Genomic DNA, 25,200 nt, shown 5'->3' with positions numbered 1-25,200 from the left:
ATAATATTTTCTTAAAAGGGACTTTAGATAATGAGGAAATACCACTAATCAACATGTATGCACCAAATAATATAGCATCCAAATTTCTAATGGAGAAACTATGAGGATTGAAGGAAGATATAAACAGTAAAACCATATTAGTGGGAGATTTGAACCAACCATTATCAAATTTAGATAAAACAAATCAAAAAATAAATAAGAAAGAGGTAAAAGAAGTGAATTAAATCTTAGAAAAAATAGAGTTAATAGACATATGGAAAAAAATAAATAGGGACAAAAAGGAATACACCTTCTTCTCAGCACCACATGGCACATTCACAAAGATTGACCATACACAAGGTCACAGAAACATGACATACAAATGCAGAAAAGCAGAAATAATAAATGCAGCCTTTTCAGATCACAAGGCAATAAAAATAATGTTCAGTAATGGTACGTGGAAAACCAAGTCAAAAACTAATTGGAAATTAAACAATATGATACTCCAAAATCGTTTAGTTAGAGAAGAAATCATAGAAACAATTAACAATTTCATCAAGGAAAATGACAATGGCGAGACATCCTTTCAAACCTTCTGGGATGCAGCCAAAGCGGTAATCAGAGGCAAATTCATATCCCTGAATGCTTATATTAACAAACTAGGGAGAGCAGAGATCAATCATTTGGAAATGCAAGAACACATGTGATACCCAGACAAATCGCGCCTCTGCTAGGGAAGGGTTGGTGGAGGGTTGGGGGGGGGGGAGGGGGAAGAAAATGATCATTGTTTCCAATGAATAATGTTTGTAAATGACCAAATAAAATAATGTTAAAAAAAAAAAAGAACTAGGCCCAAAAGACCATTATGGGTAGGGCGTAAGGTTGGTAAGCAAATGGGTATATAAAATACTATTTGTTGGAAGGTTGTTTTTTTTTTTCCCTGCAAAGAAATGGATGCCAATTTTACCAATAAAATTTAAGTAGCAGAACTAAGACCATTGTAAGTTTTCACATACCCATGTTTTCCTTTAATAAGGCATCATCTGAACAGACTATTTCAAAAGAGTATTTGAAGAGTCCTTTCCTGTAAAAAATAATTTGAAACATTTCTTTCAAACAATCACATACTTAAATTAGGATTCATGTATATTTCATTGTAATTATAGATTGTGAAAACAGTCCATTTTCTCCCTAGAAGTGTTTTTTCTGAATTGTGTCATTAGGAATATTCTACAGATGCTATTTGTTTCTGAAAAGGCCCTGTTCATATTTGTTTCTACTTACTGGATACTCTGTCTTAGCAGACTAGATAATGTTTTTCCTTTTGGAACAACACTAATAAGAAATTTTATGACTAAAGGTTTTAGTCATAGCCTAGCCCTACTATTCCTCCTTCAGGACAAGCTGAAGCTGCAAAAGTTTCTGGAGGCTTCCTCAAGAAGTATCCAGTGGCTCTGCTCTACATACTAAAGGTTTTCCTGAGTAATTCTCAGGGCTTCTGGGAATCTAAGGCATAAGATAAGAGAGAGAGTTTGCTGCTTGCTGCTGCTTGCTGTAAATCAGGATCTAGCAGATGTGTAATGGAATTACATCTATCCCATCTGGGACTAGAGTTACAGTTAGATTGTTCACCACACCTGAACAGTCAGAAAAAAGCTACACCCTCAGCCCTCTCTTCTAAAACTGAGATATTGAGAGCTGCCTTGGCAGAAACAGGGAGCTCACTAATTTTTCAAGACCTGTTTCAAGGTTGCATTCTTTATTTGTAGGATTAAACCTGTGCTGAGCCATGTAATTTGCATTTTTCAACACTTGACATTTATTTTTGAAAGTTCTGCTATATAAGCAGTGAGTTGCATAGACCCCCATTACATTTTTAAGACTGTTATCAATCTGTCTGTGATTATTTCATTTATTTGCTCTTTAGAAAATATTGTAAACAAGTTTTACTACAATTGCAAATAGAATGAAAAATATAAAAATGTAGTTTCTGTACATGCAGTTTTCAAATTCATTATAATGTGTTTATATTTTAATACATACCTTTTATTTTTTCTAAAACCATACTTTTTGTATTTATTATCATTTTTGGAGCTTTTCATCTATAAGACAAAATCAATAAATTTTGGTTTAATTTCTTTAAAATGATTAATTCTTAAAGCTTAGTTCAAATAAAAAATTAATAATAATATTATTGAAAAGTTGTTCATTTTGCATACACTATTCTTGACCACTCTTTCCTTTTCTCAGTACCTCACAAAGATCCCTCTAATATATGTTGACACTTTTGAGAAGGATTGAAGTCAGATTCTCTGGTGCTACAATTCCTAAAATGTGATCCAGGGAGCTTTGTAGGACTACAAGGTCAAATTAGTTTCATTATAATAATAAAATATTATTTGCCTGTTTCTTCTCATTCTCTCCCAACTATACAGTACTTTTCCTAAAGCTACATAATCTAAAAGTAGATCTAATTGCAAACATCAAGAATAAGTTAGTATCTAACTGCAAAATTTTACTTTGGCCTTACAGGTGGATGAATCTACAGACATGGTTGAGTTTGCTGTTTTGCTTGTCTTCATGTATTATTAGCACCAACTAATCACTGAAGAAAGTCTTCTATCTTTATGTAAATGCTTGACAATAAGCACAAGTGGGGCTGAAATAGTTAAAATTTTGAATATGCTTTTTTGAATCTCATGGTTCATCTTGGAAAAAATGTTTTGATTTTCTCACTGATGTGAAACCAATTTGTGATTTACACTTGCAAAAATATAAAATATCATTCTTTTCCCTATGTTTTAAATTGTATTTTTCATTTAAAAGGTCAATTATATTTACATAAAATAGTTTTATTATTTTATTTTAATGAATTAATGTTTAAATTTTTATCACTTTAAAATTTTAACATTATAAAATTCTATACATATAGCCTCAATAAACAAAAGCTCTTTGAGGTACTCAGTAATTTTAAGTGTGAAATGTATACTGAGGTCAAAAATGATGGAAGACCCTTGCCTTACACAGTAGTGGACAGCTCTACTGTCTTCTGTTTACTAATTTAAAAAAAATGTCTTTTTTCCAGTCCCACAGTAAGACTTCTTTGGTTCTCCATGATTTTTCCAATATCACTAGCAATGATTCAGCAATTTGACAAATGACTTGAATTCCTCAAGGGCAATAAAAGACCCTCTAGCTATATCCTTGCTTACCTGAGCCATTTCTCTTCTGTTCTTTTCCATTAAAAACAAACACAAGAGTTAAGCAAAGCTCCCTTTCTTTCCAAAGTCACTCATTACCATTCTGTCTTCTCAGAGCCACAATCCAACTGCAGTATTGCTGGCGTCTTCCTTTTTCTTCTGCACTGAACAATTCTTTGTGTTCATCTTAACTATTATCACCAATCTCAGGTTGTTTTGAGCTTTAGCACTCCTAGAAGTTCTTCTGGAGCTATGTCAGAATTTTTTAATCATTCTGTTACTTGTACTTGCTCCCATGTTTTGTATATAACTTTAAAAAAATCATACTTAGTGAGGTCCTTGTGTTTACGTATCATTGTCTTTAGAAAATCCTCCTCCCCTTTCTCTTTTCTATTGATCATGACTTGGACTGTACTTCTAAACCTTGAAATTTCATCTTCCCCTGAATTCTACTTTCATTCTTCAGAGCTTAGATTTATGATGTATCTCACTTATAGGATGTCTTTCCTATTCCCCAGAACTCAGCCTACAAAAATATTATTCATCTATCAAGACTTGGTTAAATATCTTGCCTCCTTCATAAAGCCTTTCCTGGAGGAAGGGCTAAGATGATGGCGGAGTAGTAGGAGTTCTCTGAATCTCCTTCCAACCAATCATTACAAAGTGACTCAAAAGGACAGAAATCAAAATCAGACCAGTAAAGGGGCTCTCCCACTGGACACAGCCTTAAAGGTAGACAATGTTTGAGGATTTCTATACTATAAGGGGGGAAAACTGCACTTATCAAAGTGCAAGCTGATCACTCCTTCCCCACACAACCTACCATGCTAGGGTCAAAGTGAGGGCCAAAGCAATCTCTAAAATCTCAGGGAATAGCTGAAAGTACCACAGACTAAACCCTGAGGACAGGGCAAGGCCTTGGCAATGAGACTTTGGACCCAGGGTTGAAGAACACAGAGATGGGGCAGAAAAAGGCTGGCCACAGCAGAGGCTGTAGGGACTGGAAAAATAGCCTCAGGGAAAAAAATTTTAAAGCATGCTATACAAAGAACATCACATAGCTGTCTTCCCTTCTCTCTCAGGCTTCTGACTGGGAAGGGAAGATACTACCAAGGCAAAACCCTACAAGACAGAAGCTAAGAAAGCAATGCCCATCAACAAAGCAAGGAACACAATCCACAAGTAACCAAAGAAATAAGTTAAAACAAAAAATGCTTTTGACCCTGGATAATTTCTTTGTTGAAAAAGAGCAAAATACAGAAACAATAGCAGAAAGTGACAAATAATTAAACAAAGCTAAAATTTCCAAAAAAATGCAAATTGTTCAACAGTCTCTCCAGGGACTCAGAAAAGAATTCAAGAACCAAGTAAGAAAGATAGAAGAAAAAGGGGAAAAAGAAATGAAAGTAATACAAAAAGAAAATAACAGCTTAAAAGACAAAATAGTCAACATGGAAAAATAGGAATAGAACTCAAATTGGCAACCAGAATTAACCTTCTGAAAGCCATAAAAAGCAGGATAGACCAAACCAGAAAGGAAATATATAAAATAATAGCTAAAAATCAGTCTTTATTTTTTAATTCATTTATGTAACTAATTAATTTAGAATATTTTTCCATGCTTCCAAAATGCATGTTCTTTCTCTCTCTTCCTTTCTCCCCCCTCATGGAATCAATGAACAATTCCCCTGAGCTTTATATGTATCATTGTTCAAAACATATTTCCATTGAAAATCAGTCTTTAAAGACTAGATTTGGGCAAGTAGAAGTTAATTATCTCTCAAGATAGCAAGAATTAATAGCAAAATCAAAAAATAGAAGGAAAACATCAAATATCTCATGGAAAAAGACAACTGACCTGGAAAACAGATCCAAGAGAGACACTTAGAGATTTATTGGTCTACCTTAAAGCCTGGAAAAAAATAAAAGCCTTGACATTACATTACAAAAAATTATCCAAGAAAATTTCCCTGATGTTCTTGAACAGGGCAAAATAGAAATTGAAATAATCCATAGATCACCCCCTACATTAAATTGTCAAAAGACAATCCCCAGGAATGTAATAGCCAAATTCAAGAGCTCCCAGGCCAAGGAGAAAATACTGCAAACAGCCAAAAAGAGACAATTCATATATCAAAGAGCACTAGTCAGGATTACATAGAATCTGACAGCCTCCACTCTAAAGGACCACAAGGCTTGGGATATGACATTAAGGAAGGCAAGAGAATTGGGTCTAAAATCAGAAATCACCTATCCTTTAAAACTGACTATATATTTCAGGGGAAAGTATGGGCATTTAACAAAACAGAAGATTTCCAAGCATTCCTAAAGAAAAGTGCAGAACTAAATGGAAAATCTGATGTACAAATATAAAATTCAAGAGAACCCATAAAAAGATAAAAAAGAAAGAGTGAAAAAAAATTAAAGCTTTGAGTAAGGTTTAATTGATTGTATTTTTACATGGAAAAATGATAACTATAAATACTAAAAATTATTTTCATTATCATAGTATATAGAGGAATTATTCATAGGCATACTAAGTTGTTTAAGACAATATGTAAAAAGGGGGTTATGGTACTAAGAGAAACTTGAAGGAAGAAGAAAAATAGGATAAATTATACCCCATGAAGAGGCACATGGAGGGGGAGAATACTATTATATTCAGGGGAGGAAGAGAGTGCTAATAGGTAATATTTAAACCTTACTCTTAGTGGAATCCATTTTGAGAGGGAAGAGTGGCCAGATCTATTGGGGTATAGAATTCTATCTTATCCTACAGGGAAGTTGATAGGAAATAATGAAGTGGGGGAGTAAGGCTGGAAGTATTAAAAGGGAGGGAAAATTTGGGGGAGGGGAGTGATTAATAAGACCTTAAAGAAAAATAAGAGAGGATTATGAAGCCAGGGAGTGGGAAGGAAAGTAAAATCAGGGTGGGGAAAGGAAAGACTGATTAAAAGAAAAACATTGGTATAGAAGGAAATAGTGAAAGAAGACAGGACAAGACTAAAAGAAGAAATCAAAATGATGGGGAATACACAGCTGGTAATCATAACTCTGAATGTGAATGGGATTAACTCATTTATAAAACAGAAGCAGAAAGCAAAGTGGATTAAAAACAAAAATTCTACCATATGTTATCTACAAGAAACACACATGAGGCAGGTAGAAACACACTGGGTAAATGTAAGAAGTTGGAGCAAAATTTATTCGGCACCAACTGAGAAAAAGAAGGCAAGACTTGCAATCATGATATCTGACAAAGCCAAAATAAAAATAGATTGGAATGAGAGATAAGGAAGGTAATTACATCCCAATAAAAGGCATTATAGACAATGAAAAAAATATTGCTACTCAACATGTATATCAATACTCAAATGGTTTAGCATCCAAATTTTAAAAGGAGAAACTATTAGAGCTTAAGGAGGGAAAAGATAGTAGTGGGAGACCTCAACATTCCTCTATCAGATCTAGATAAGTCAAACCAAAAAAATAAATAGGAAAGAAGTAAGAGATATGAATGAAATCTTAGAAAAATTAGAGTTAATATATATGTAGAAAAGTAAATAGCGATAAAAAGGAATACACCTTCTTTTCAGCCTGACATGGTATATTCACAAAGACTGACCATGTACTAGGATGTAAAAACATTGCAAACAAATGCAAAAAAGCAGAAATAATAAATGCAACTTTTTCAGATCATAATGCAATAAAAATTATATTTAGTAGGAGTACATGGAGAGGCAAATCAAAAATTAATTGGAAATTAAATAATCTGAATCTCCAAAACTGGTTGGTTAAAAAAACAACATAGAAACAATTAATTATTTCATTGAATAGAATGAAAATAAGAAAACAACATATCAAAATTTGGGGGATACTACAAAAGTAGTACTCTGGAGAAAATTTATATCCTTGAGTATTCATGTTAACAAAAATGAGAAAGAGGATATTAATGAATTGGGCATGCAACTAAAAAAATAGAAAAATATCAAATTAAAAAACATATACATATATATACATATATATGGTTATAAAAATGTAAAGACCAAATTGAAAATCCTGAAAAACAAAGGAGAAATTAATGAAATTGAAAGTAAAAGAATTATTGAACTAATAAATAAGACTAGGAGCTGGTATTCTGAAAAAAAAAACAAAAAAAAATTGGGTAAAGTATTGGTTAATCTAATTAAGAAAAAGAAGAAAACCAAAAAAACAGTATCATGAATGAAAGGGTGATCTCACCTCTAATGACAAAGAAATGAAGGTAATTATTGAGAATTATTTTGTCCAATTATATGGAAATAAATATGGCAATCTAGATGAAAAGAATGGATATTTACAAAAATATAACTTGCCTATATTAACAGAAGAGGAAATATAATACTTAAATAATCTCATATCAGAGAAAGAAATTATTAAACAAGCCATCAAAGAACTTCCTAGGAAGAAATCACCAGGACAATATGGATTCACACATGAATTCTATCAAACCTTTAAAGATCAATTAATTTAAATAATATTTATCAATTAGTTTTGATTTATTTTTAATTTTTAATAATTTATATATTATAATTAAGTTCATTAATTTGAAAATTAAATTACATTTCAATTAAAAGATCAATTATCTAAATACAAGCTATTTGACAAAATAGGCAAAGAAGAAGTCTTATCAAATTCATTTTATGACACAAATTTGCACTGATTCCCAAGCAGGAAGACCAAAAGCTAAAGTAAAACTATAGATCAATATAATTAATTAACAAAGAAGCAAAAATATTAAATAAAATACTAGCTAAAAGTTACAACAAGTTATCACAAGAATTATTCACTATGAGCAAGTGAGATTTATACCAGGAATGCAAGGATGGTATAATCATAGGAAAACCATCTGCATAATTGACCATATCAACAACCAAACTAATAGAAATGACATGATTATCTCAGTAGATGCAGAAAAAGCCTTTGATAAAACACAACACCCATTTCTATTAAAATACTAGAAAGAATAGGAATAGAATTATTTTCCTAAAAATAATGAACAGTATTTATTTAAAACCATCAGTAACTATTATCTGCAATGGGGATAAGTTATATGCTTTCCCAATTAGATCAGGAGTGAAGCAGGGATACCCGTTATCACCACTACTATTTAATATTGTACTAGAAATGCTAGCAGTAGTAATTAGAGAAGGAAAAAAGAAATTGAAGGGATCAAAGTAGGCAACGAGGAAACTAAACTATCACTATTTACAGATGACATGATGGTATACTTAGACAATCTAAGAGAGTCAACTAAAAAGCTAGTAGAAATAATAACTTTAAAGTGTACAAAATAAAGCTACATAAATCATCAGCATTCCTATATGTTTCCAACAAAACCCAGCAGCAAGAGTTAGAGAAACTCCATTTAAAATCACTCTAAACAATATATAATACCTGGGAATCTACTTGCTGAGACAAATTAAGGAATTATATGAACATCACTATAAAACACTCTTCACACAAATAAAACTATATCTAAACAATTGGATAAACATCAATTGCTCATGGGTAGGACAAGGTAATATAATAAAAATGACAATCGTATCTAAATTAATTTTCAAATTCAGTGCCATACCTATCAAACTACCAAAACACTTTTTTGTAGAATTAGAAAAAATTATTACAAAGTTCATCTGGAAGAAAAAAAGATCAAGAATATCAAGGGAAATAATAAAAAATGGGAAGGTTGGAGGCCTAGCTTTACCAGATATCAAACTATACTATGAAGCAGTGATCATCTCATCAAAAGTATATGGTACTGGCTTAGAAATAGATGGTTGGATAAATGGAATGACAAGAGCAAGATAGTGTTTGATAAACCAAAAAATCCCAGCTTTTGGGACAAGAACCTACTATTTGACAAAAACTGTTAGGAAAATTGGAAAATACTTTGGGAGAAATTAGTCTTAGATCAACATCTTACACCTATACCAATATTAACTCAGAGTGAGTAAATGACTTAAATATAAAGAGGGAAATCATAAACAAATTAGGTGAACATAGAATAGTTTATTTGTCAGATCTATGGGAAAGGAAGGAATTTAAGACCAAGCAGCAGATAGAGAACACTACAAAATATAAAATGGATAATTTTGATTATATTAAATTAAAAGGTTTTGGTACAAAAAATGCAACCAGAAGTAAAAGGGAAGTAACAAATTGGGGGGAAATTAAAACAAAACCTCTGACAAAGGTCTCATTTTTCAAATTCAGAAGGAATTAAGTCAATTGTTCAAAAAAACCAAGGCATTCCCCAATTGACAAATGACCAAGGGATATGAATAGCCAGTTTTCAGATAAAGGCATCAAAACTATCAATAAGCACATGAAAAGATGTTCTAAGTCTCTCATAATTCGAGAAATGCAAATCAAAATAATGCTCAGGTATCACATCACACATGGCATATTGACCAATGTAACAGTAAAAGAAAATAATAAATGTTGGAGGGATTGTGGCAAAACTGGGACACTAATTCATTGCTGGTGGAGTTGTAAATTAACCCAGCAATTCTGGAAGGTAATTTGGAATTACATACAAAAAGCTTTAAAATAATGCATATCCTTTGATCCAGCCATACCACGGTTGGGTTTGTGCCCCAAAGAGATAAGGAAAAATATTTGTACAAAAATATTAATAGCTTAACTCTTTGTGGTGGCAAAAAATTGGAAAATGAGGGGGTGTTCCTCCATTGGGGAATGACTGAACAAATTGTGTTATATGATGGTGATGGAGTACAATTGTGCCGTAAGGATTGATGATCTGGAAGCTTTCCATATTAACTGGGAGAACCTCAGTGAACTAATGCAAAGTGAAATGAGCAGAACCAAAAGAATAATGTATACATAAAGTAAAATATTGTGGAAAAATCCAATATAATAGACTTGCTACTAGTAGCTATGCAATAAGCTAGGACAATCCTGAAGGACTTATATAAAGAATGCTATTCACATTGAGAGGAAGAACTATGGGAATAGAAAAGCAATGACATCACTTATCACATGTATATATGAGTATATGATTTGGGGTATAGGTTTTAAAAAAATTGTTCAGTAGCCAAAATGGGTAATATGGAAATAGTTATCAAGTGACAATATTTGTACAACCCAGTGGAATTGCTTGTTGTCTCTGGGAGCAGGGAGGGAAGAGGGGAGGGAAAGAGAATGAATCATGTAAATATGGGAAAATATTCAAAATAAATAATAAATGAATAAAATGAAAATAAATAAAAAATAAATAAAGTCTTTCCTGATTACCCCCACAAGAACTCAGTTCAATGTATTAAGCATCTACTATATGTAAGGAATTTATTATTTTTATATTCACATTGCATTGTCCTTCATATATATTGTACACTATGTTAAATTGCACCTCATCTCCCTCCAGGAGTCCTGCTTGGTATCAAATGTATGATTATCATATATCTCCTCCCAGCCTCTGCACCTCTCCTGCCTCCCAAACCCAGGTCCCAGGATAAGCTCATGACAGGAAGCTCATCATCATAAAGACTGCTTCAACTTTAGTACTAATACATTTCATTTATAACCTTAGGTGCTTTGGTTTTTCTGATTGAAGAATTGGAGGGGAAATCAGGGGGGAAAAGAAAACAAATTCCCAAATCCTCCCTTTAAAGAGGGTTCAGAAATTCTGTCCAGCCTATTCTTCATTCTCTTTCAGCTGCTCTGCTTGGTTTTGAGTCCACCATAATTACACCTTCCCCCAGCCTTTTTTTTGTGTGCTTTCTTCTTCAATTAGATTTTAAGTTCAAGGGCTATCTTTTTGAAATTTGTAATGCTAGCACTTAGCACAGTGCCTTATATATAGTAGAAACTTATTAAATGTTTATTATATTATAATATATTATATTACTTATTATATATATTGTATTATACCACATTATTAACATATCAGTGATAGTATGTTAATAAATGTTACATAACATAGAACAATTTCTATTTTATATATCTTATATTAGTCAATGTTGTGGAAGTGAGAAATTGAGAATGATTTTGTAGCAGGAGTTTGGAGCAGCTGAGTGATGACCTGTCAGTCAAACAAGAGTGTTCTATTTGGAATGTTACCAGGAAAGGCAGTTGGAAGCCAGACCAACTGTGGGCTGATCCTTTTTGGTCTTGAAAGATGGAAGAAGGAGTCTTCTCTCTTGGTTTTGGAGACTGCAGAAAGGAAGGTGGTCTTTGATTTTGAAGTCAGAAGAAAGAAGGACAAAATTTCAGATATCTCTCTGACTTGCTCTCCTGTGATAATGACTGAACTTCCAGACCTATCAGCCATTTCTCCCAATTGAATTATATTCCACCATCCTCCAATCTAAGACTCATCCTAGTGATAGGGGAAACCCCAAAACCCTCTTTCCTTCCATTTCCTTATCCTTTGCTGTCTTTCCCAATAAACCCTTTATTTAAGATAGAGAAGAGAAAAAGTATTTCATTTGAAGCATCATTAACTCACCCTTGAGTTGATTTAGAGAAACCAGAAGGAGAATCACCAGGAAGGGGGGAGGCAAGAGGGAGGGGAATGGAGAAAGAGGGAGGAAGGGAGGAAGAGGATTAGAGAAAGAAGAAAGAAGATAACTGCCTGATCTTTTTAGTTATCAATTACCAATCAAAATAGTCCCTTATTACAATATATAGATTTCTTATCTCCCCAACACAACAGTAAGTTCCTAGAAGTCAGTGGACTACACTTTAAACATAAAAATTAATACATTTCTAGAACATTTCAAACATTTTTCTAGCTATATATGTAAAAGCATTGCATAATTGAATTATATAGGACTGATGCATTTCTAATTGAGAGGGCCAAAGAACCTTAGAAATCTTCTAATTCAATCTCTTTCTTTTTATAATTAAATAAACTATAGTTTGTCCAAGGTTATATATAGGTACTGAATGTTAGATATGAAACCAGGTGTCTTGCTTCTAAACCCAGTACTCTACTGGTATACTGCACTATAGCAAAAAAAAAAAGAGGAAAAGCGCATCACAGTGCCATTGGAAAATGTAAAGTAACCTGATTTTCATGAAAAATAATATCTTAGAATTATAGATTCTGGTCTAGAGAGAACCTATGAAGTCATCTACTTTAAAACCTTTAATTTATACATGAGGAAACTGAGACTCAGAGAATTAGTGACTTGCCTGAGGTCACTCAAAAAGCAAGAAGCATACCTGGGATTTGAACCCAGGTCCTGAGACTGATTTAGCACTCTTTCCACTGCATCCTGATGCCTCACTTGAGCTGTCTAAAGATTTGACATCACTTCTCATATTAGTCTAAATCACAAAGCATAACTAAAAATTAAAATAATATTTCTCCTTGACTAGTCATGTGCCAGGGCCTAGATTAAGTGCTAAAGATGCAAAGAAAGGGCAAGTCAGTTTCTGCTTCTAAGGATTTCACAATCTAATAGGACAGACAAAATACAAACAACTGTACTGAACAAAAATATAGACAATATTAAATAGAGATTATCAAGAGAGGAAAGACAACAGTATTAAAGGTGATAAGAAAATGTTCTTATAGAAGGTGGGATTTTAGCTGAGATTTAAAAGAATCCAGGAAAACAAGGAGATAGAAATAGGGAGGGAGAAGATTCCAAATATAGAGGACAGTCATTTAAAATTCAAGGAGTTGGGAGGTGGGTATCTTATTCAAAGAAGAGTGACAAGATGGGTGTAATTGGATGGTAGAGTCCATAGAAGAAAATAAGGTATAAAAAGATTGGAAAAGATAGGAAGAAGCCAAAGGAGTTATGACAGACAACTAGAGAATTTTATATCTGAACCTGAATAGAAAAGGGAGGCAAAATTGATCTATACATTTTCAACATCCATAAATGGATGTCTCTGTACCTAATGTGCATAGCCTATCAGGAGGTGGGTAACATGTGTCATCATAACTTTCAAATAGTTGGTCATTATGTTGATCAGCGTCCTTAAGTCTTTCAAAGTATTTTTTCTTCTACACATTTCTATTAAGAATAATTGTTTCTTCAGTTTATTTTTGTATTCTTCAATTTTTTTAAGCCAGTATTTTGAGAACTATAATGTGTTGCTTGCTATGATGTCTCAGTGCCCTCTCTGGCATCACAAGATAGATTATTATCAATATCAGAGTCCCTGAGCTTGGGCTTTTCAGTTCTGAGTGCAGCAGTCCATACTTGCCAACGAGGCTCTGCTCTTCACTGGTCATGGTCTAGGCTGCTCCTCCTTGGGTTTTCCAAGTTTCCTCCAGGAATTTCTCCATCATTTCACCACTTTCCTTTGTTGGAGTTGTCACCTCCTATTACTCATGTACTTCTACATGACATTTTGTGCAATTCTATGTCAAAAATTCATTTAACAGAGTTTCTCACTGTATTTCTAGATCATTATTGGATCTGGTGTGAACTTCCAGGCTTTGCTGAAGTATGATGCAGCTGGGAAGTCTGCCTCCTATGAGATAGTCATCTTGTCAAAAAGTCTTGCTGATCCACTTCTGAAATCTTTTGTATTATTAGAAATATCTTCCATCAGACAGCTTCAAAATCTTATTTAAATCTACTTCCTCCAAGAAGCTCTCTTTGATTAAGTGAAAAAGATACACCGGTAATCACTTTATTCTTACAAAAGGAAATCAATCAGCTTCATGAAAAGAATCTGAGTAGCAAGAAAATGAACATCTTACATGAATACAAGTAGCAAGAATAAGAAAACCAATTATTTAGAGGAACTCCTCCTAGTCCTATTTCTGCCATCCTCTGGATCTCAGAATCATGCCTCCTCTGTTGTTGGCTCATTTTGGAAATTCTTTCAGTGTCTAGACCATCCTTCTCCTGGGGTCTACTCACTATGGAACATTTTTCTGTAAGCCCATTTTCTCATTGAGAATTCTACCTGAAGCATCCATTATATGGAAGAATAGAGGCTACTTTACTTTCACTTTCCTGCAAGCTTCCTCTGGACTTCAGAACCATGTCCCCACCCCAATTAATTTAATTCAGGGCAGATCAAACCAAAATTACTTTAAAAAAAAAATAAACATCAGTGTGTGGTACCTTCATTCCTTCAGGGCAGGACTTTGATTTAATATTTTATGCTCATAGAAGATATAAATGTATTCTGAAATCTCTTATCTTGAGATAAATTGTCAGCCAATAATCACTAAAGAGGTGCCTATTTTGACAGAATTGCCCAGAGTAAATTTATTGGCCTAGAATAATTCACTCAAGTCTCTTGTCAAAAGTGATAGTAAAGAAGGGAAAGCCAATAACCTTATTCCCATCTGTGAGGTATTTTGAGGAAGTAAAAAGAATCCCAGTTATATGTAACACCTTGAATGATTGTTATTACATAACCTGAACATCTAGTGGGTGTAAATAAAAAGGAGTTGGCACCTAGGAAATGATTTTCCAACATTTTTAAGATGAAGTAGAGATGCTAAAATGATTATTTTCTAGAACTATTGTGTGTAATTTTCTTTCTTGTTTTAATGAGCACATTTTCTATATTTTAAACATTATTCCAAGAGACAGAAGATAAATGTTTCTTACAAATAAGTAAATTTGTAAGAGACACATACACATAGTCTATATTCTATTCTATCTAGAATGGGCTTAGTATTCATCTTAGATTTGGGCACTGTCTTGTGTTTTTCACATTCCCCTTCTTCCTTCAGCTACTCTAAATTTCAGCTAAAATGGCTATAAAATATTTTGGCTTCTGCTGTTTAAAAACAAAAATGAGTTTTTGTTCAACTTTTAGCTTGAGTTGTAGTAGAGAATTTTTTTTCTGAAAAGAGTTGACTATTTGGTCAACTTTGAACTACAAGTATATTTTTCCTACCAGTACCCTCTGAATCCTAAGTAGGGTGAGTAGGAATGAGGAACAATTGGAAACCTCAAGGTACTATACAATAAGATTCATGAATTATAGAAAAGTTAAAAGGCTGACACTCATGATAAGAAAAAGGGGGACCCTTTTAGTTGTAGTGATCTCTAGAAACAGAGAAGTCAGAAGCAAGTTTAAATTTCTTAGCTTAATTATAAAGAATTTAATAACAGATTTAGTAGAAATAAATTACCGAAAGAAAGACTACGCTTTAGTCGTCTTCTTTTCCAGCAGCTTTGTAAGAATGAAAACAGATCCCCATTTGTCTAGAATGTCAATATTGAAGGTACACAGACTTATTTTACCTAAAAATAGTTATATTACTAAATGATTGGATTTTAAGTCCCTTAAGAAGAATACTGGGGGATGATAAAATTAAGGACAAAACCTTTTGAGGAAGTTAAAATTATTTTCTGAATAGTTTGTTTCCACTGGATCTTCCTTAAGATCTATATTATTACCCTCTCTGACAAAAGAATGAGAGCAATGCAATCTCTCACAGATTTGCTATGTCTCTCCTTCAATGAGAGGGATAATTAGCTCAATTTTTCAAATGAAGGATCAAAGTCAATTACTTTGAGCCTTCAAAAGGATTCTCTTTCCAGGTTAATATATCATGATAATAATTTGTCACTTCACTTCCCATTTTATGGCTTCTCTAATTTCCCTCTGAAAATGTTACAAGGGTGGAGCCACGATGGCAGAGTAAAGGGGATATTCTCGCTAAACTCTCCCAATGTGTTCCTCTCTACAATTTAAAAATAACATATCAAATATCTTTTAAAAATAAAATATCTAAAGTAACACAACCAACAAAATATGAAGATAAGACACTTTTTCCAGTCCTGAACAATTTAAGAAAGAAAGGTCTATGACCACAGAGCAATAGTAATACCAGTTATGGACTATGGAGGGGGCAACAAATCACCAATATGTGCCTTCTCTGCTCAGAGATGGTAAAGAATTGAAAACCTAATCTGAAAAATATTCCAGAGTACTCATTTGATGACACTGAGTTCAAGAATGATATTTGACAACTCCATTGACCATTGTCTAGTTTTTAGTAGCAATTACAGGATGGAGGCACATTTATGCTTGCAACAGAGCAGGAGCCCTAGTTCTGGTTCACAGTTCCAAAGAGGAGAGGAGTTGTGATTGCAAGGCAGCAGAGGTTCTAATTGGGTAATGACCAGAAACAAGATAAAAAAGTACTGACAATGCCTTCATTAAAAATTAATTAGAAGGCCCCTGACACTTGTATGTATGCTGTATGACCATGGGAAAGTCACTTATATTTGATTGCCTAGCCTTTACCTATCTTCTGACTTGGAACCTATGAACATTATTGATTCTAAGATGGAAGATAAAGATTTTTTAAAATTACTTGGAAACTAAATAATCTAATTTTAAATAATGAATGGGTCAAAGAAAAATTATAAAAACAATCTATATTTTATTAAATATAATGCTAGTAGTAGTCTCTCTGTAACCGAGGATGGCGATTCTCTTTGTGCATTTTCATCTCACACAATATACTAAAATTTGTGGGATGTGTCAAAAATAATACTTAGGAAAAAAACAGATATCTCTAAACACATCATCTAAAGAAAGAATAGATCCATCAATTGAGCATGAAACTGAAAAAAAACTAGAAAAATAAGTTTAAAATTTCCAGTTAAATACCAAAATAGAAAATGTGCAAAATCAAAGGAGAAACAAATAAAATTGAAGGTAAAAAAACCCCTCTAAAAATAAAACTAATAAATTAACCTAAAAGGTGGTTTTAAGGATGGAGTTTTCAGGATCAAATAGACAAAATGCTGGTGAATTTGGTTTCAAAAAAAAAGAAAGAAGGAACAAAATATCAATATCAAATATGAAAATATTGGTTGTTAGTGGATAGGCCAAACCAATATAATAAGAATGATAATTATATACAAAGTAATATGCCTATTGAGGTCATACCAATCAAACTACAAGAAAGTGATTTTATAGAGATATAAATATAAAAACAAAATTCATTTGGAAGAATGGAAGTTCGAGAATATCAAGGAAATTGGTGGGGGAAAAGTGAAGGAGACATCCTAATAGTATCAAGATTCAAACTATATTACAAAATTATAATAATCAATATAATCTGTTACTGGCAGAGAAACACAGTGGAATAGATTACGTACATAATATACAAATGACCATAGTAATTTGGTGTTTATTTAATAAACTCAAAAATTCAAGTTTGGGGGACAAGAATTGATCACTTAAAAATATTGCCAAGAAAATTTGTCAGTTGTCTGGCAGAAATTAAGCATAAAGCTACATCTCATATCATATACCAAGAAAAGGTCAAAATGGGTATGTGATTTAAATGTAAAGGGTGATATCATAAACTAATTAGGGAAGGATTGAATTGTTTACCTGTCAGATTTGTGGATAAGGGAAGAATTCATTTCCAAACAAGATGTAGAAGAGATCATGGAGGTTAAATGGTTCATTTTCATTACATGAAATGAAAAAGGGTATGCACAAACAAAACCAATACAAATAAAATTAGATGGAAAGAAAAATGGGGGGGTATTTACAGAGAATTTCTCAATAAAAACATCATTTCTCAAATATAGAGGCACAAGAACTATTTCAGAATTGATAAATTATCAAGAATATAATCAGATGATTTTTAGAAGAAGCTACCAATATTTATATGAAAAAAAATGCTCCACATCAGATCAATGAAAATTAAACTTTCAACCTTTCATATTGCATAACATGGTAGAAAATGACAAATGTTAGAGGGGATATAGAAAAATAAGGACACTGATGTACCATTAGTGGAGCTGTTAACTGATCTAATCCTTCTGGAGAATAATCCGCATGTATATTCAAAGAAGTTTTTATAACTGTGTATACTCTTTATTGCAGCAAATACTGCTTCAGAGATACAAAGAGATACAAGAATAAAGGACCCATAAAATATTTACAGCAGTTCTTTTTGTAGTGGCAAAAAAATGGAAATGTATTAGATGTCTATCTATTAGGGAATGCCAAAATAAACTATGGTATATGATTACAATGGATTATTTTTATGCTATAAGAAATGATGATAAGAATGGTTTCAGAAAAACCTGGGAAGATTTACATGAATTGATGCAAAGTGAAATGAGGGGAGCCAGAAGAATATTGTGTGCAATAACAGCAATACTGTAGTGAAAAATAAAAACTCAGCTACTCTAATAAATTAAATGAGCTAACACAATTTCAAAGGACTCCTGGTGAAAAATGCTATTTCCAGAGAGAGCACTGATGAAACCTGGGTGCAGGTTGAAGCACAGTTTTAGATTTTTTTAACAATATGGCTAATATGGGTATGTTTATATGATTCCATGTGTATGTTTATATATAATGTATATCGTTCTGATTGCCTTCAAAGGAGGGGAGATAATTTGTACCTAAAATTTTCAAAAATGAACAAAAAAAATAGCATTACATGAAGAAAATTTAGAACCTCTCTAGGATTTTCCTGGGACCATGAAATCCTTCCTCTTCAACCATTTTAATATCCCCTTAAAGACATCCTTAGCAGTGTTGTGTTATCTTGAATAAGCCATCTTATATTTCTAAACCCCAGTTTCCACTTCTGCAAAATGGAAATATTAATATCTATGTTATACAATTCATAAGATTCCTGAAGATAAAAGGGTTTATAAAGTGAAGGTCTGGACAAAATTTGGGTTTTAGTGTTATGACTATCAATAAATTTGAAGCTTAATTAATGCTTTTTAAGAAACATATTGATAATCATAGAAATAAGGCAGAGTTTATGTTCATTTTGAAGGTAAAGAGACATGAAAGGAAAGTCCATGCATGGAATGATTCATAGGAGCTGATGTTCTGTGTTTGCATCAGGTATTTGGATACAAAATATTAATTATATGTTTGAACTATATGATATTGGTTCATCTTGTTTGATACTAGTAATTTGCAGTGATGTACTACTATTTCCTCAATAATTATTTTACTTTTTTTGTAGATAGGAGAGAGGCAGAGAACTAGAGGAAGGGAGGAGGGAAGGAGAGAGAGAGGGTGAGGGAGGAGAACATATTTCATGTTACAGTCAAAGCACACAAGAAAAAAAAACGCAATTCAAGATTTTTCTACGTTTGTACTAAGCAGATCACTTTCTATCTCATCAGGTTCTTTTGTGTGTGGAAGGGGAGGGGAAAGAAAAATAAAGATAATTCCAAACCTTAGAAAAGCTTAACTTTTTATGTGTATAAAAACATAGATGCTAAAAAAAAAAAGAATGCAGGGTTATTTTCTTTATTTTGTCAAGATGAAATCATACCTGTAAAAAAATTAAACCAGAAAAATGAAAAATAAGATAAAATAATAAAAATATAAGGATTAAGGAACAAATAACTCAACTTCTAGATCCAAATAGCAGTGGGAATATCTAATAGCTGTGTATCATGTTTGTATAGATTGATAATGGGGACTCACACCAAAGAAATGCTTGTTTCGCAGTAGAACATACAAAGACCAATTAAACCCTATAGAATGTATACTATCTCTTTCAGTTCAAAATAAAAAGAATAAAATAGTCAACAATGAGACTCTATTTAAGTACTTCAAATTTCCTGCTCTAAGAGGTACCTAACTTTCACATATTCAGAAAACTAAACTTATGCCCATATATTTCCTGAATAAAGTCCATTTTGACAAATGTGCCACTCTTTATAGGGATTTTTTCAATTGTACTTCTATGTTAATAAAAATAACATTTAAACAATGACTTATTCTACAGTAATAAGAAAGAAAACAATTCTAAAAGGATAAATTATAAGATTACCAATTAAAAGACATAAATTTAGCTCTTACCAATAAATGTCAGGACATTCTGATTAAACTCTACATTACTTTAGAGAAGAGCTCCTCTAGAATCTGTTCTTTAGTGTTTTTCCAAGCCTTCTCTTATATTACCAGAAGGCACAATGGCTTCCCAGAATTTTACTATACAACTGGAAAGATTATCACTACTATAGAGATCTGCCCAAAACACGATTGTGGCAAAAGGGGACGGAAATTATGGGAAGATTTAGGACCTAGAGGAACACAACCCCCCCCCCCCAAGAATCCTTAGTAAAACTATAAAAATGCACTGGAAGGAACAATGATTAAGAAAACTAAACTTAACTCAAGCTCCTTAAACTTCTAATCCTGTCCTCACAGTAGGGATTTTCAACATTATTATTCCCACTAATATTCTAACTTTCCATTTTTTCAAACTATTCAGTTCCTATCTACTCCTCTATCCTACTTCAGCTAAACTCAGAGATAGACATATCTTTGCCATCACCCACTAATGTTCCATTTCCAAATTCTTGAACTTGGAAATTCCTTTATCTAATCATTATTTTTTTTATTATTCTATCTTCCCAGTTTATGACCCCTAATCTTGTTGTTCATCATCCAATTCCTTCATCCCTTAGTTCTTTCCAGGCTATCATTTGTACAGTGCCTACATTTTCCTTCCTTCTCTTTCTTGACCTTTTGCAGGAACCAGTTCACCAAACTACATACATCCTCTATGCTCTAGTCCCTTGACTCCTTTTCCTGTCAATGAAAATTTCTTACCAAGTTCCACCTTTTAATTATTTCCACCATCTGAATAAAATTATATTGACTGGTTCTACCACAAAATTGTTATATAATCTCAACTGTATACTCACTTGCAAATGCAAGATAATACTTTCAGCAACAAACTGGGAATTTTTTTTATAACAAAACTCTCTGACAAAGGTTTAATTTCCCAAATATATAAGGAACTAAATCAAATTTACAAAAAATCAAGCCATTCCCCAAATGACAAATGGTCAAAGGACATGAGCAGGCAGTATTCTCATGATTAAATCAAAACTATTAATAAGTACATGAAAAAATTTCCTAAATCCCTCCTGATTAGAGAAATTGAAATACTACCTAAAACCTAGCAGACTGTCCAATATGGCAGCAAAGGAAAATAATAAATGTTGGAGGGTATCTGGCAAAATTGGGACACTGATACACTGCTGGTGGAGTAGTGAATTGGTCCAGCCATTCAGGAGGGCAATTTGGAATTATGCGCAAAGGGATTTAAAGAAATGCTTGCCCTTTGATCCAGCCATACCAATGCTTGGTTTGTACCCCAAAGAGATAATAAGGAAAAAGACTTGTACAAAAATATTTATAGTTGTACTCTTTGTGATGGCAAAAAAATTGGAAATGGAGTGGGTGTCCATTGATTGGGGAATGGCTGAACAAATTATGATATCTGATGGTGATGGAATATATTGTGCTGAAAGGAATGATGAAGTGTAGGAATTCCATAGGAACTAGCAAGACTTCAAGGAATTGATGCAGAGTGAAAGTAGAACCAAGAGAACATTATACACAGAGACTGATACACTGTGGCACAATCACATGTAACAGACTTTTCTACTAGCAGCAATGCAATGATCCAGGACAATCCAGAGGAAGTTTTAAGAAAGAATGCTCTCCACAGCCAGAGAAAGAACTGTGGGAATAGAAATGCATAAGGAAAACATAGGATCAATCATGTGGTTCAATGGGGATAGGATTGGGGTTTTGATGTTAAAGGATCACTCTACTGCAAAAAAAAAAAAGAGTAACATGGAAATGGGTTTTGAACAATTATATATGTAATAACCCAGAGGAATTGGTTGTCTGCTCTGGGAGGGGAGAGTGAAGAGGGGTAGGAAAAAATGAATCATGTAACTATGGAAAAACATTCAAAATATTTTTTTAAAAGAGAATTCTTTCATGCCTCTCAAATCCAATCACCATTCCATTCACTGCAACAGCTATTCCAAACTTTTTATCACTTTTCAAATCTTCCAATTTACCCTATGATCCCATCTTCTCAGCTGAAGACATTGCTTCAGGAAGGCAATTCATATTTTAAAGGGAAAAAATGTCATTCGCTAAGAATGATAATCACTCCCTCTTCTTTCCTCATCTTATGTTCCTCAGATTCTTCCCTTATTATCTCATTGTTTCCTACTGTCTCATCTGGAGAGGTATCCCTTCTTACCAAATGCAAACTCTTGATTCTATTCCAATTCATCTTCCCTTAAAAATGGTCCCTTCTGTCATCTCACTATCTCACCAATCTTTCATTTCTCCATATCTATTAGCTATTTCTCTGTAGCCTACAAACACTTTCTTGTTTTCCTCATTCTCAAAAAAGTCACTTGATCAATGCATCCCTTTCCTATATCTCTCCTTCTTTACTTGAGAATTAATGCCTTAAGTCCTCTCCATTAACTTTCTTCTATAAACTTCCTCTACAGTCTGGCTTTTGATTTCATTATTCAACTTAACCTTCTCTCTCCAAAACTCTTAATTAACAAATATAATGGCCTTTGCCCAGTGTTTAATATTCTTGACTTTCCTACAACAGTGACAATGTTGATTACCCTCTTTTCCTGAATATTGTCTCCTTTCCACATTTTCTTGATACATTTTTCTCCTGGTTCTCCTCCTACCTATTCAATCATTCCTTCTAAGTCTTTCTGTAGAATCTTCCTCCTGATTATTCCCATTATTTTTGGGTGTCCCATAAGTCTATTGGGAGCCTTCTCTTTCCCTTCCATACTGTTTCATTTATTCATATCTGCTCTGAGAGAGTTAAATTATCATCTCTGTGCAGATGATTCTCAGATATATTTAACCAGTCTTGATTTCTTTCCTAATTCATCTGACCAAGTGCCTACTAGATAGCTCAAGCAAGATGACCCAAAGATAGAAATCAAACTCATTATCTTTTTTATCCTCCAATATTCCCCCTTTTCCCACTTCCCTATTGTTGTCAAGAGTAATGTCATCCTCCCAGTCACTCAGTCTCATAATCTAGGTTATCTTGGCCTCTTCATTTGCATTCATCCTATACATTCAGTCTTTCATCAGGTCTTGTCACAGTTACTTTCATAACATTTCTAAAACATGTCCTCTTCCCTCCATTCACACACAGAACTTCCAGGTTAAGATGGCTGCAGTATAGAAGCAGGACTTGTACTCTCCTCAACACTGACAAATACAGACTACTTCAAAAGGACAAAAAAAAATCAAGTTCAGATGAATGAAGGGATTCCACAGTAGGGCGCAGCATTGAAGGTAGGTGAGATTTGGGCATTTCAATGCTATAAGGGGGTTAATTACTCACACCAAAATGCAAGCTGATCAACCCTACCCTCCCCTGCTCCACCTATGGTGCCAGAGTCAGAGCCAGTGTGCCAGAATCAAAGCAAGCTAGGGGCAATCTCTAGTTACTTGGTAGCTTCCTAAGAACACCAGGAACTTACCCCTGAGAGCAGCTAGACTTGAGACCCCAGGAGGCTGAAGAGTGTAGACCTTGGGCGCAGAGATAGAGCTGAGAGAGGCAGCACAAGGTAAAAGTTGGAGAGACTCAAAAAGTAGCCTCAGGCAAAAACTGCTCCATAACTACATACACAGAGAGCCTTCTCTCCTCACTCAGACTTCTGGCTGGGAAGGGAAGGAAAAACCAGCATAGCAATGGCCAGAAATTCCCAAGAATTTCAATCCCCAAAAAAGAACAAGATAAAGGCACTGACCCTGGATAATTTTTATGGAGAAAAAACCCAGACTACAGAGGTAATAGCAGAGATCGACAAACAATTAAATACATCCAAACCTTCCCAAAAACTGAAATTGATCACAAGCTCTTGAAGAGTTCAAATATTAGATTATGAGAAAGGTGGAAGAGATTTGGCAAGAAAAGTGGAAAATAGTTCAAAAAGAAAATAACAGTTTTAAAAGACAGAAACTCCCAATTAGAGAAAGAAGACCAGAAATCAAATGAAATGATAAACAAATTGAAGACCAAAATTAAATAGCTAGAATCCATGAAAAACATGGTAGACCAAACTTAAAAGGAAAATCAAAAGATTATAGTGGAAAACCAGTCTTTAAAGACCAGAATTGGGTCACTAGAAGCCAATAATTTTGCAAGACAGTAAGAATTAATGAAGCAAAGTCAAAAGAATGACAAAATAGAAGGAAACATGAAATATCTCACTGAGAAAATTAATGACCTTGAAAACAGATTTAGATGAGACAATTTAAGAATCATTGGTCTACCTGAAAACCCAGAAATAAACAGAAACATTGACATCATACTACAAGAAATTATCCAAGAAAACTTCCCTGATGTTCTTCAACAAGAGGGAAAAATAGACATTGAACCAATCCATAGATCACCCTTTACATTAAATCCTCCATTCACATAGCTGCCGCCATGATATAAACCTTCATCACCTTCCACTTGTACCATTAAGATAGCCTTTGGGTTGGTTTCCCCACCAGTCTTTTCCCATTCCAATCAGCTGGTAAAATCATTTTCCTAGCATATCTGACTATATCACTTAACTACTCAATAAACTGCATTAGCTCCCTATTACCTCCAAGAACAAAGATAAAATCCTGTTTGGCTTTTAAAGCCCTTTTATAACCTGGTCCCTTTATAGGGGGGCAGGTAGGTGGTATAGTAGATAGAGAGCCAAACTGCAAGACAGGAAGACCTGAGTTCAAATCCAGACACAGACACTTAATAGCTGTGTGACTCTGGATAAGTCACTTAACTTCTTTTATCTCAGTTTTCTCATCTGTAAAATGGGAATGAAAACAGCACCTACTTCCCAAGGTTGTGTGGAATAAAAAAAGCAATTAGCACAGTTCCTGGCACATAACAAATGCTACATAAATGATAGCTAGTATTATGACTTTTCCATTGTAGTCATATTTTACTCTCTTCTACATATTCTATGATTCAGTGACATTGACCTAGTTGTTCCTCCTACATTGAAATTCCATCTTCTGACTCCAGGTCTCTTCACTGCCTGTGCCGCTAACCAGGAAAATTCTCCTTCTTCATGTCTACCTCCTAGCATCTATAGTTTCCTTCAAGACTCAACTCAAACCCTGATTTCGGAAAAATTCCGTTCCTGGTCATCCCCCTTCTTCCACCAATTGTTAGTACCTTCCCTTTGAGATTAGACTTAGTCACTCAATTTAAATCCCATTT

The 25,200-nt window shown here is 33.6% G+C and overlaps 1 protein-coding gene across 1 annotated transcript in view; it reads right to left on the bottom strand.

The window, feature by feature from the left end:
- Positions 1 to 25,200, bottom strand: part of ZCWPW2 (zinc finger CW-type and PWWP domain containing 2) — a 335,386-nt gene that overhangs the window by 44,295 nt on the left and 265,891 nt on the right. The window contains exons 6-7 of the mRNA XM_007505209.3: positions 2,023 to 2,081; positions 996 to 1,063 (exon numbers count right to left, since the gene is read on the bottom strand). Of these exons, the coding sequence (XP_007505271.2) occupies positions 996 to 1,063; positions 2,023 to 2,081 (127 nt within the window). The remainder of the gene's footprint in view (positions 1 to 995; positions 1,064 to 2,022; positions 2,082 to 25,200) is intronic.

This window comes from Monodelphis domestica, chromosome 5, assembly GCF_027887165.1.
Source record: "Monodelphis domestica isolate mMonDom1 chromosome 5, mMonDom1.pri, whole genome shotgun sequence".
NCBI classification, from domain to species: Eukaryota; Metazoa; Chordata; class Mammalia; order Didelphimorphia; family Didelphidae; genus Monodelphis; species Monodelphis domestica.
Note: the sequence above shows the minus strand (reverse complement) of the source record. Positions and strands in the feature narration are given on the sequence as shown.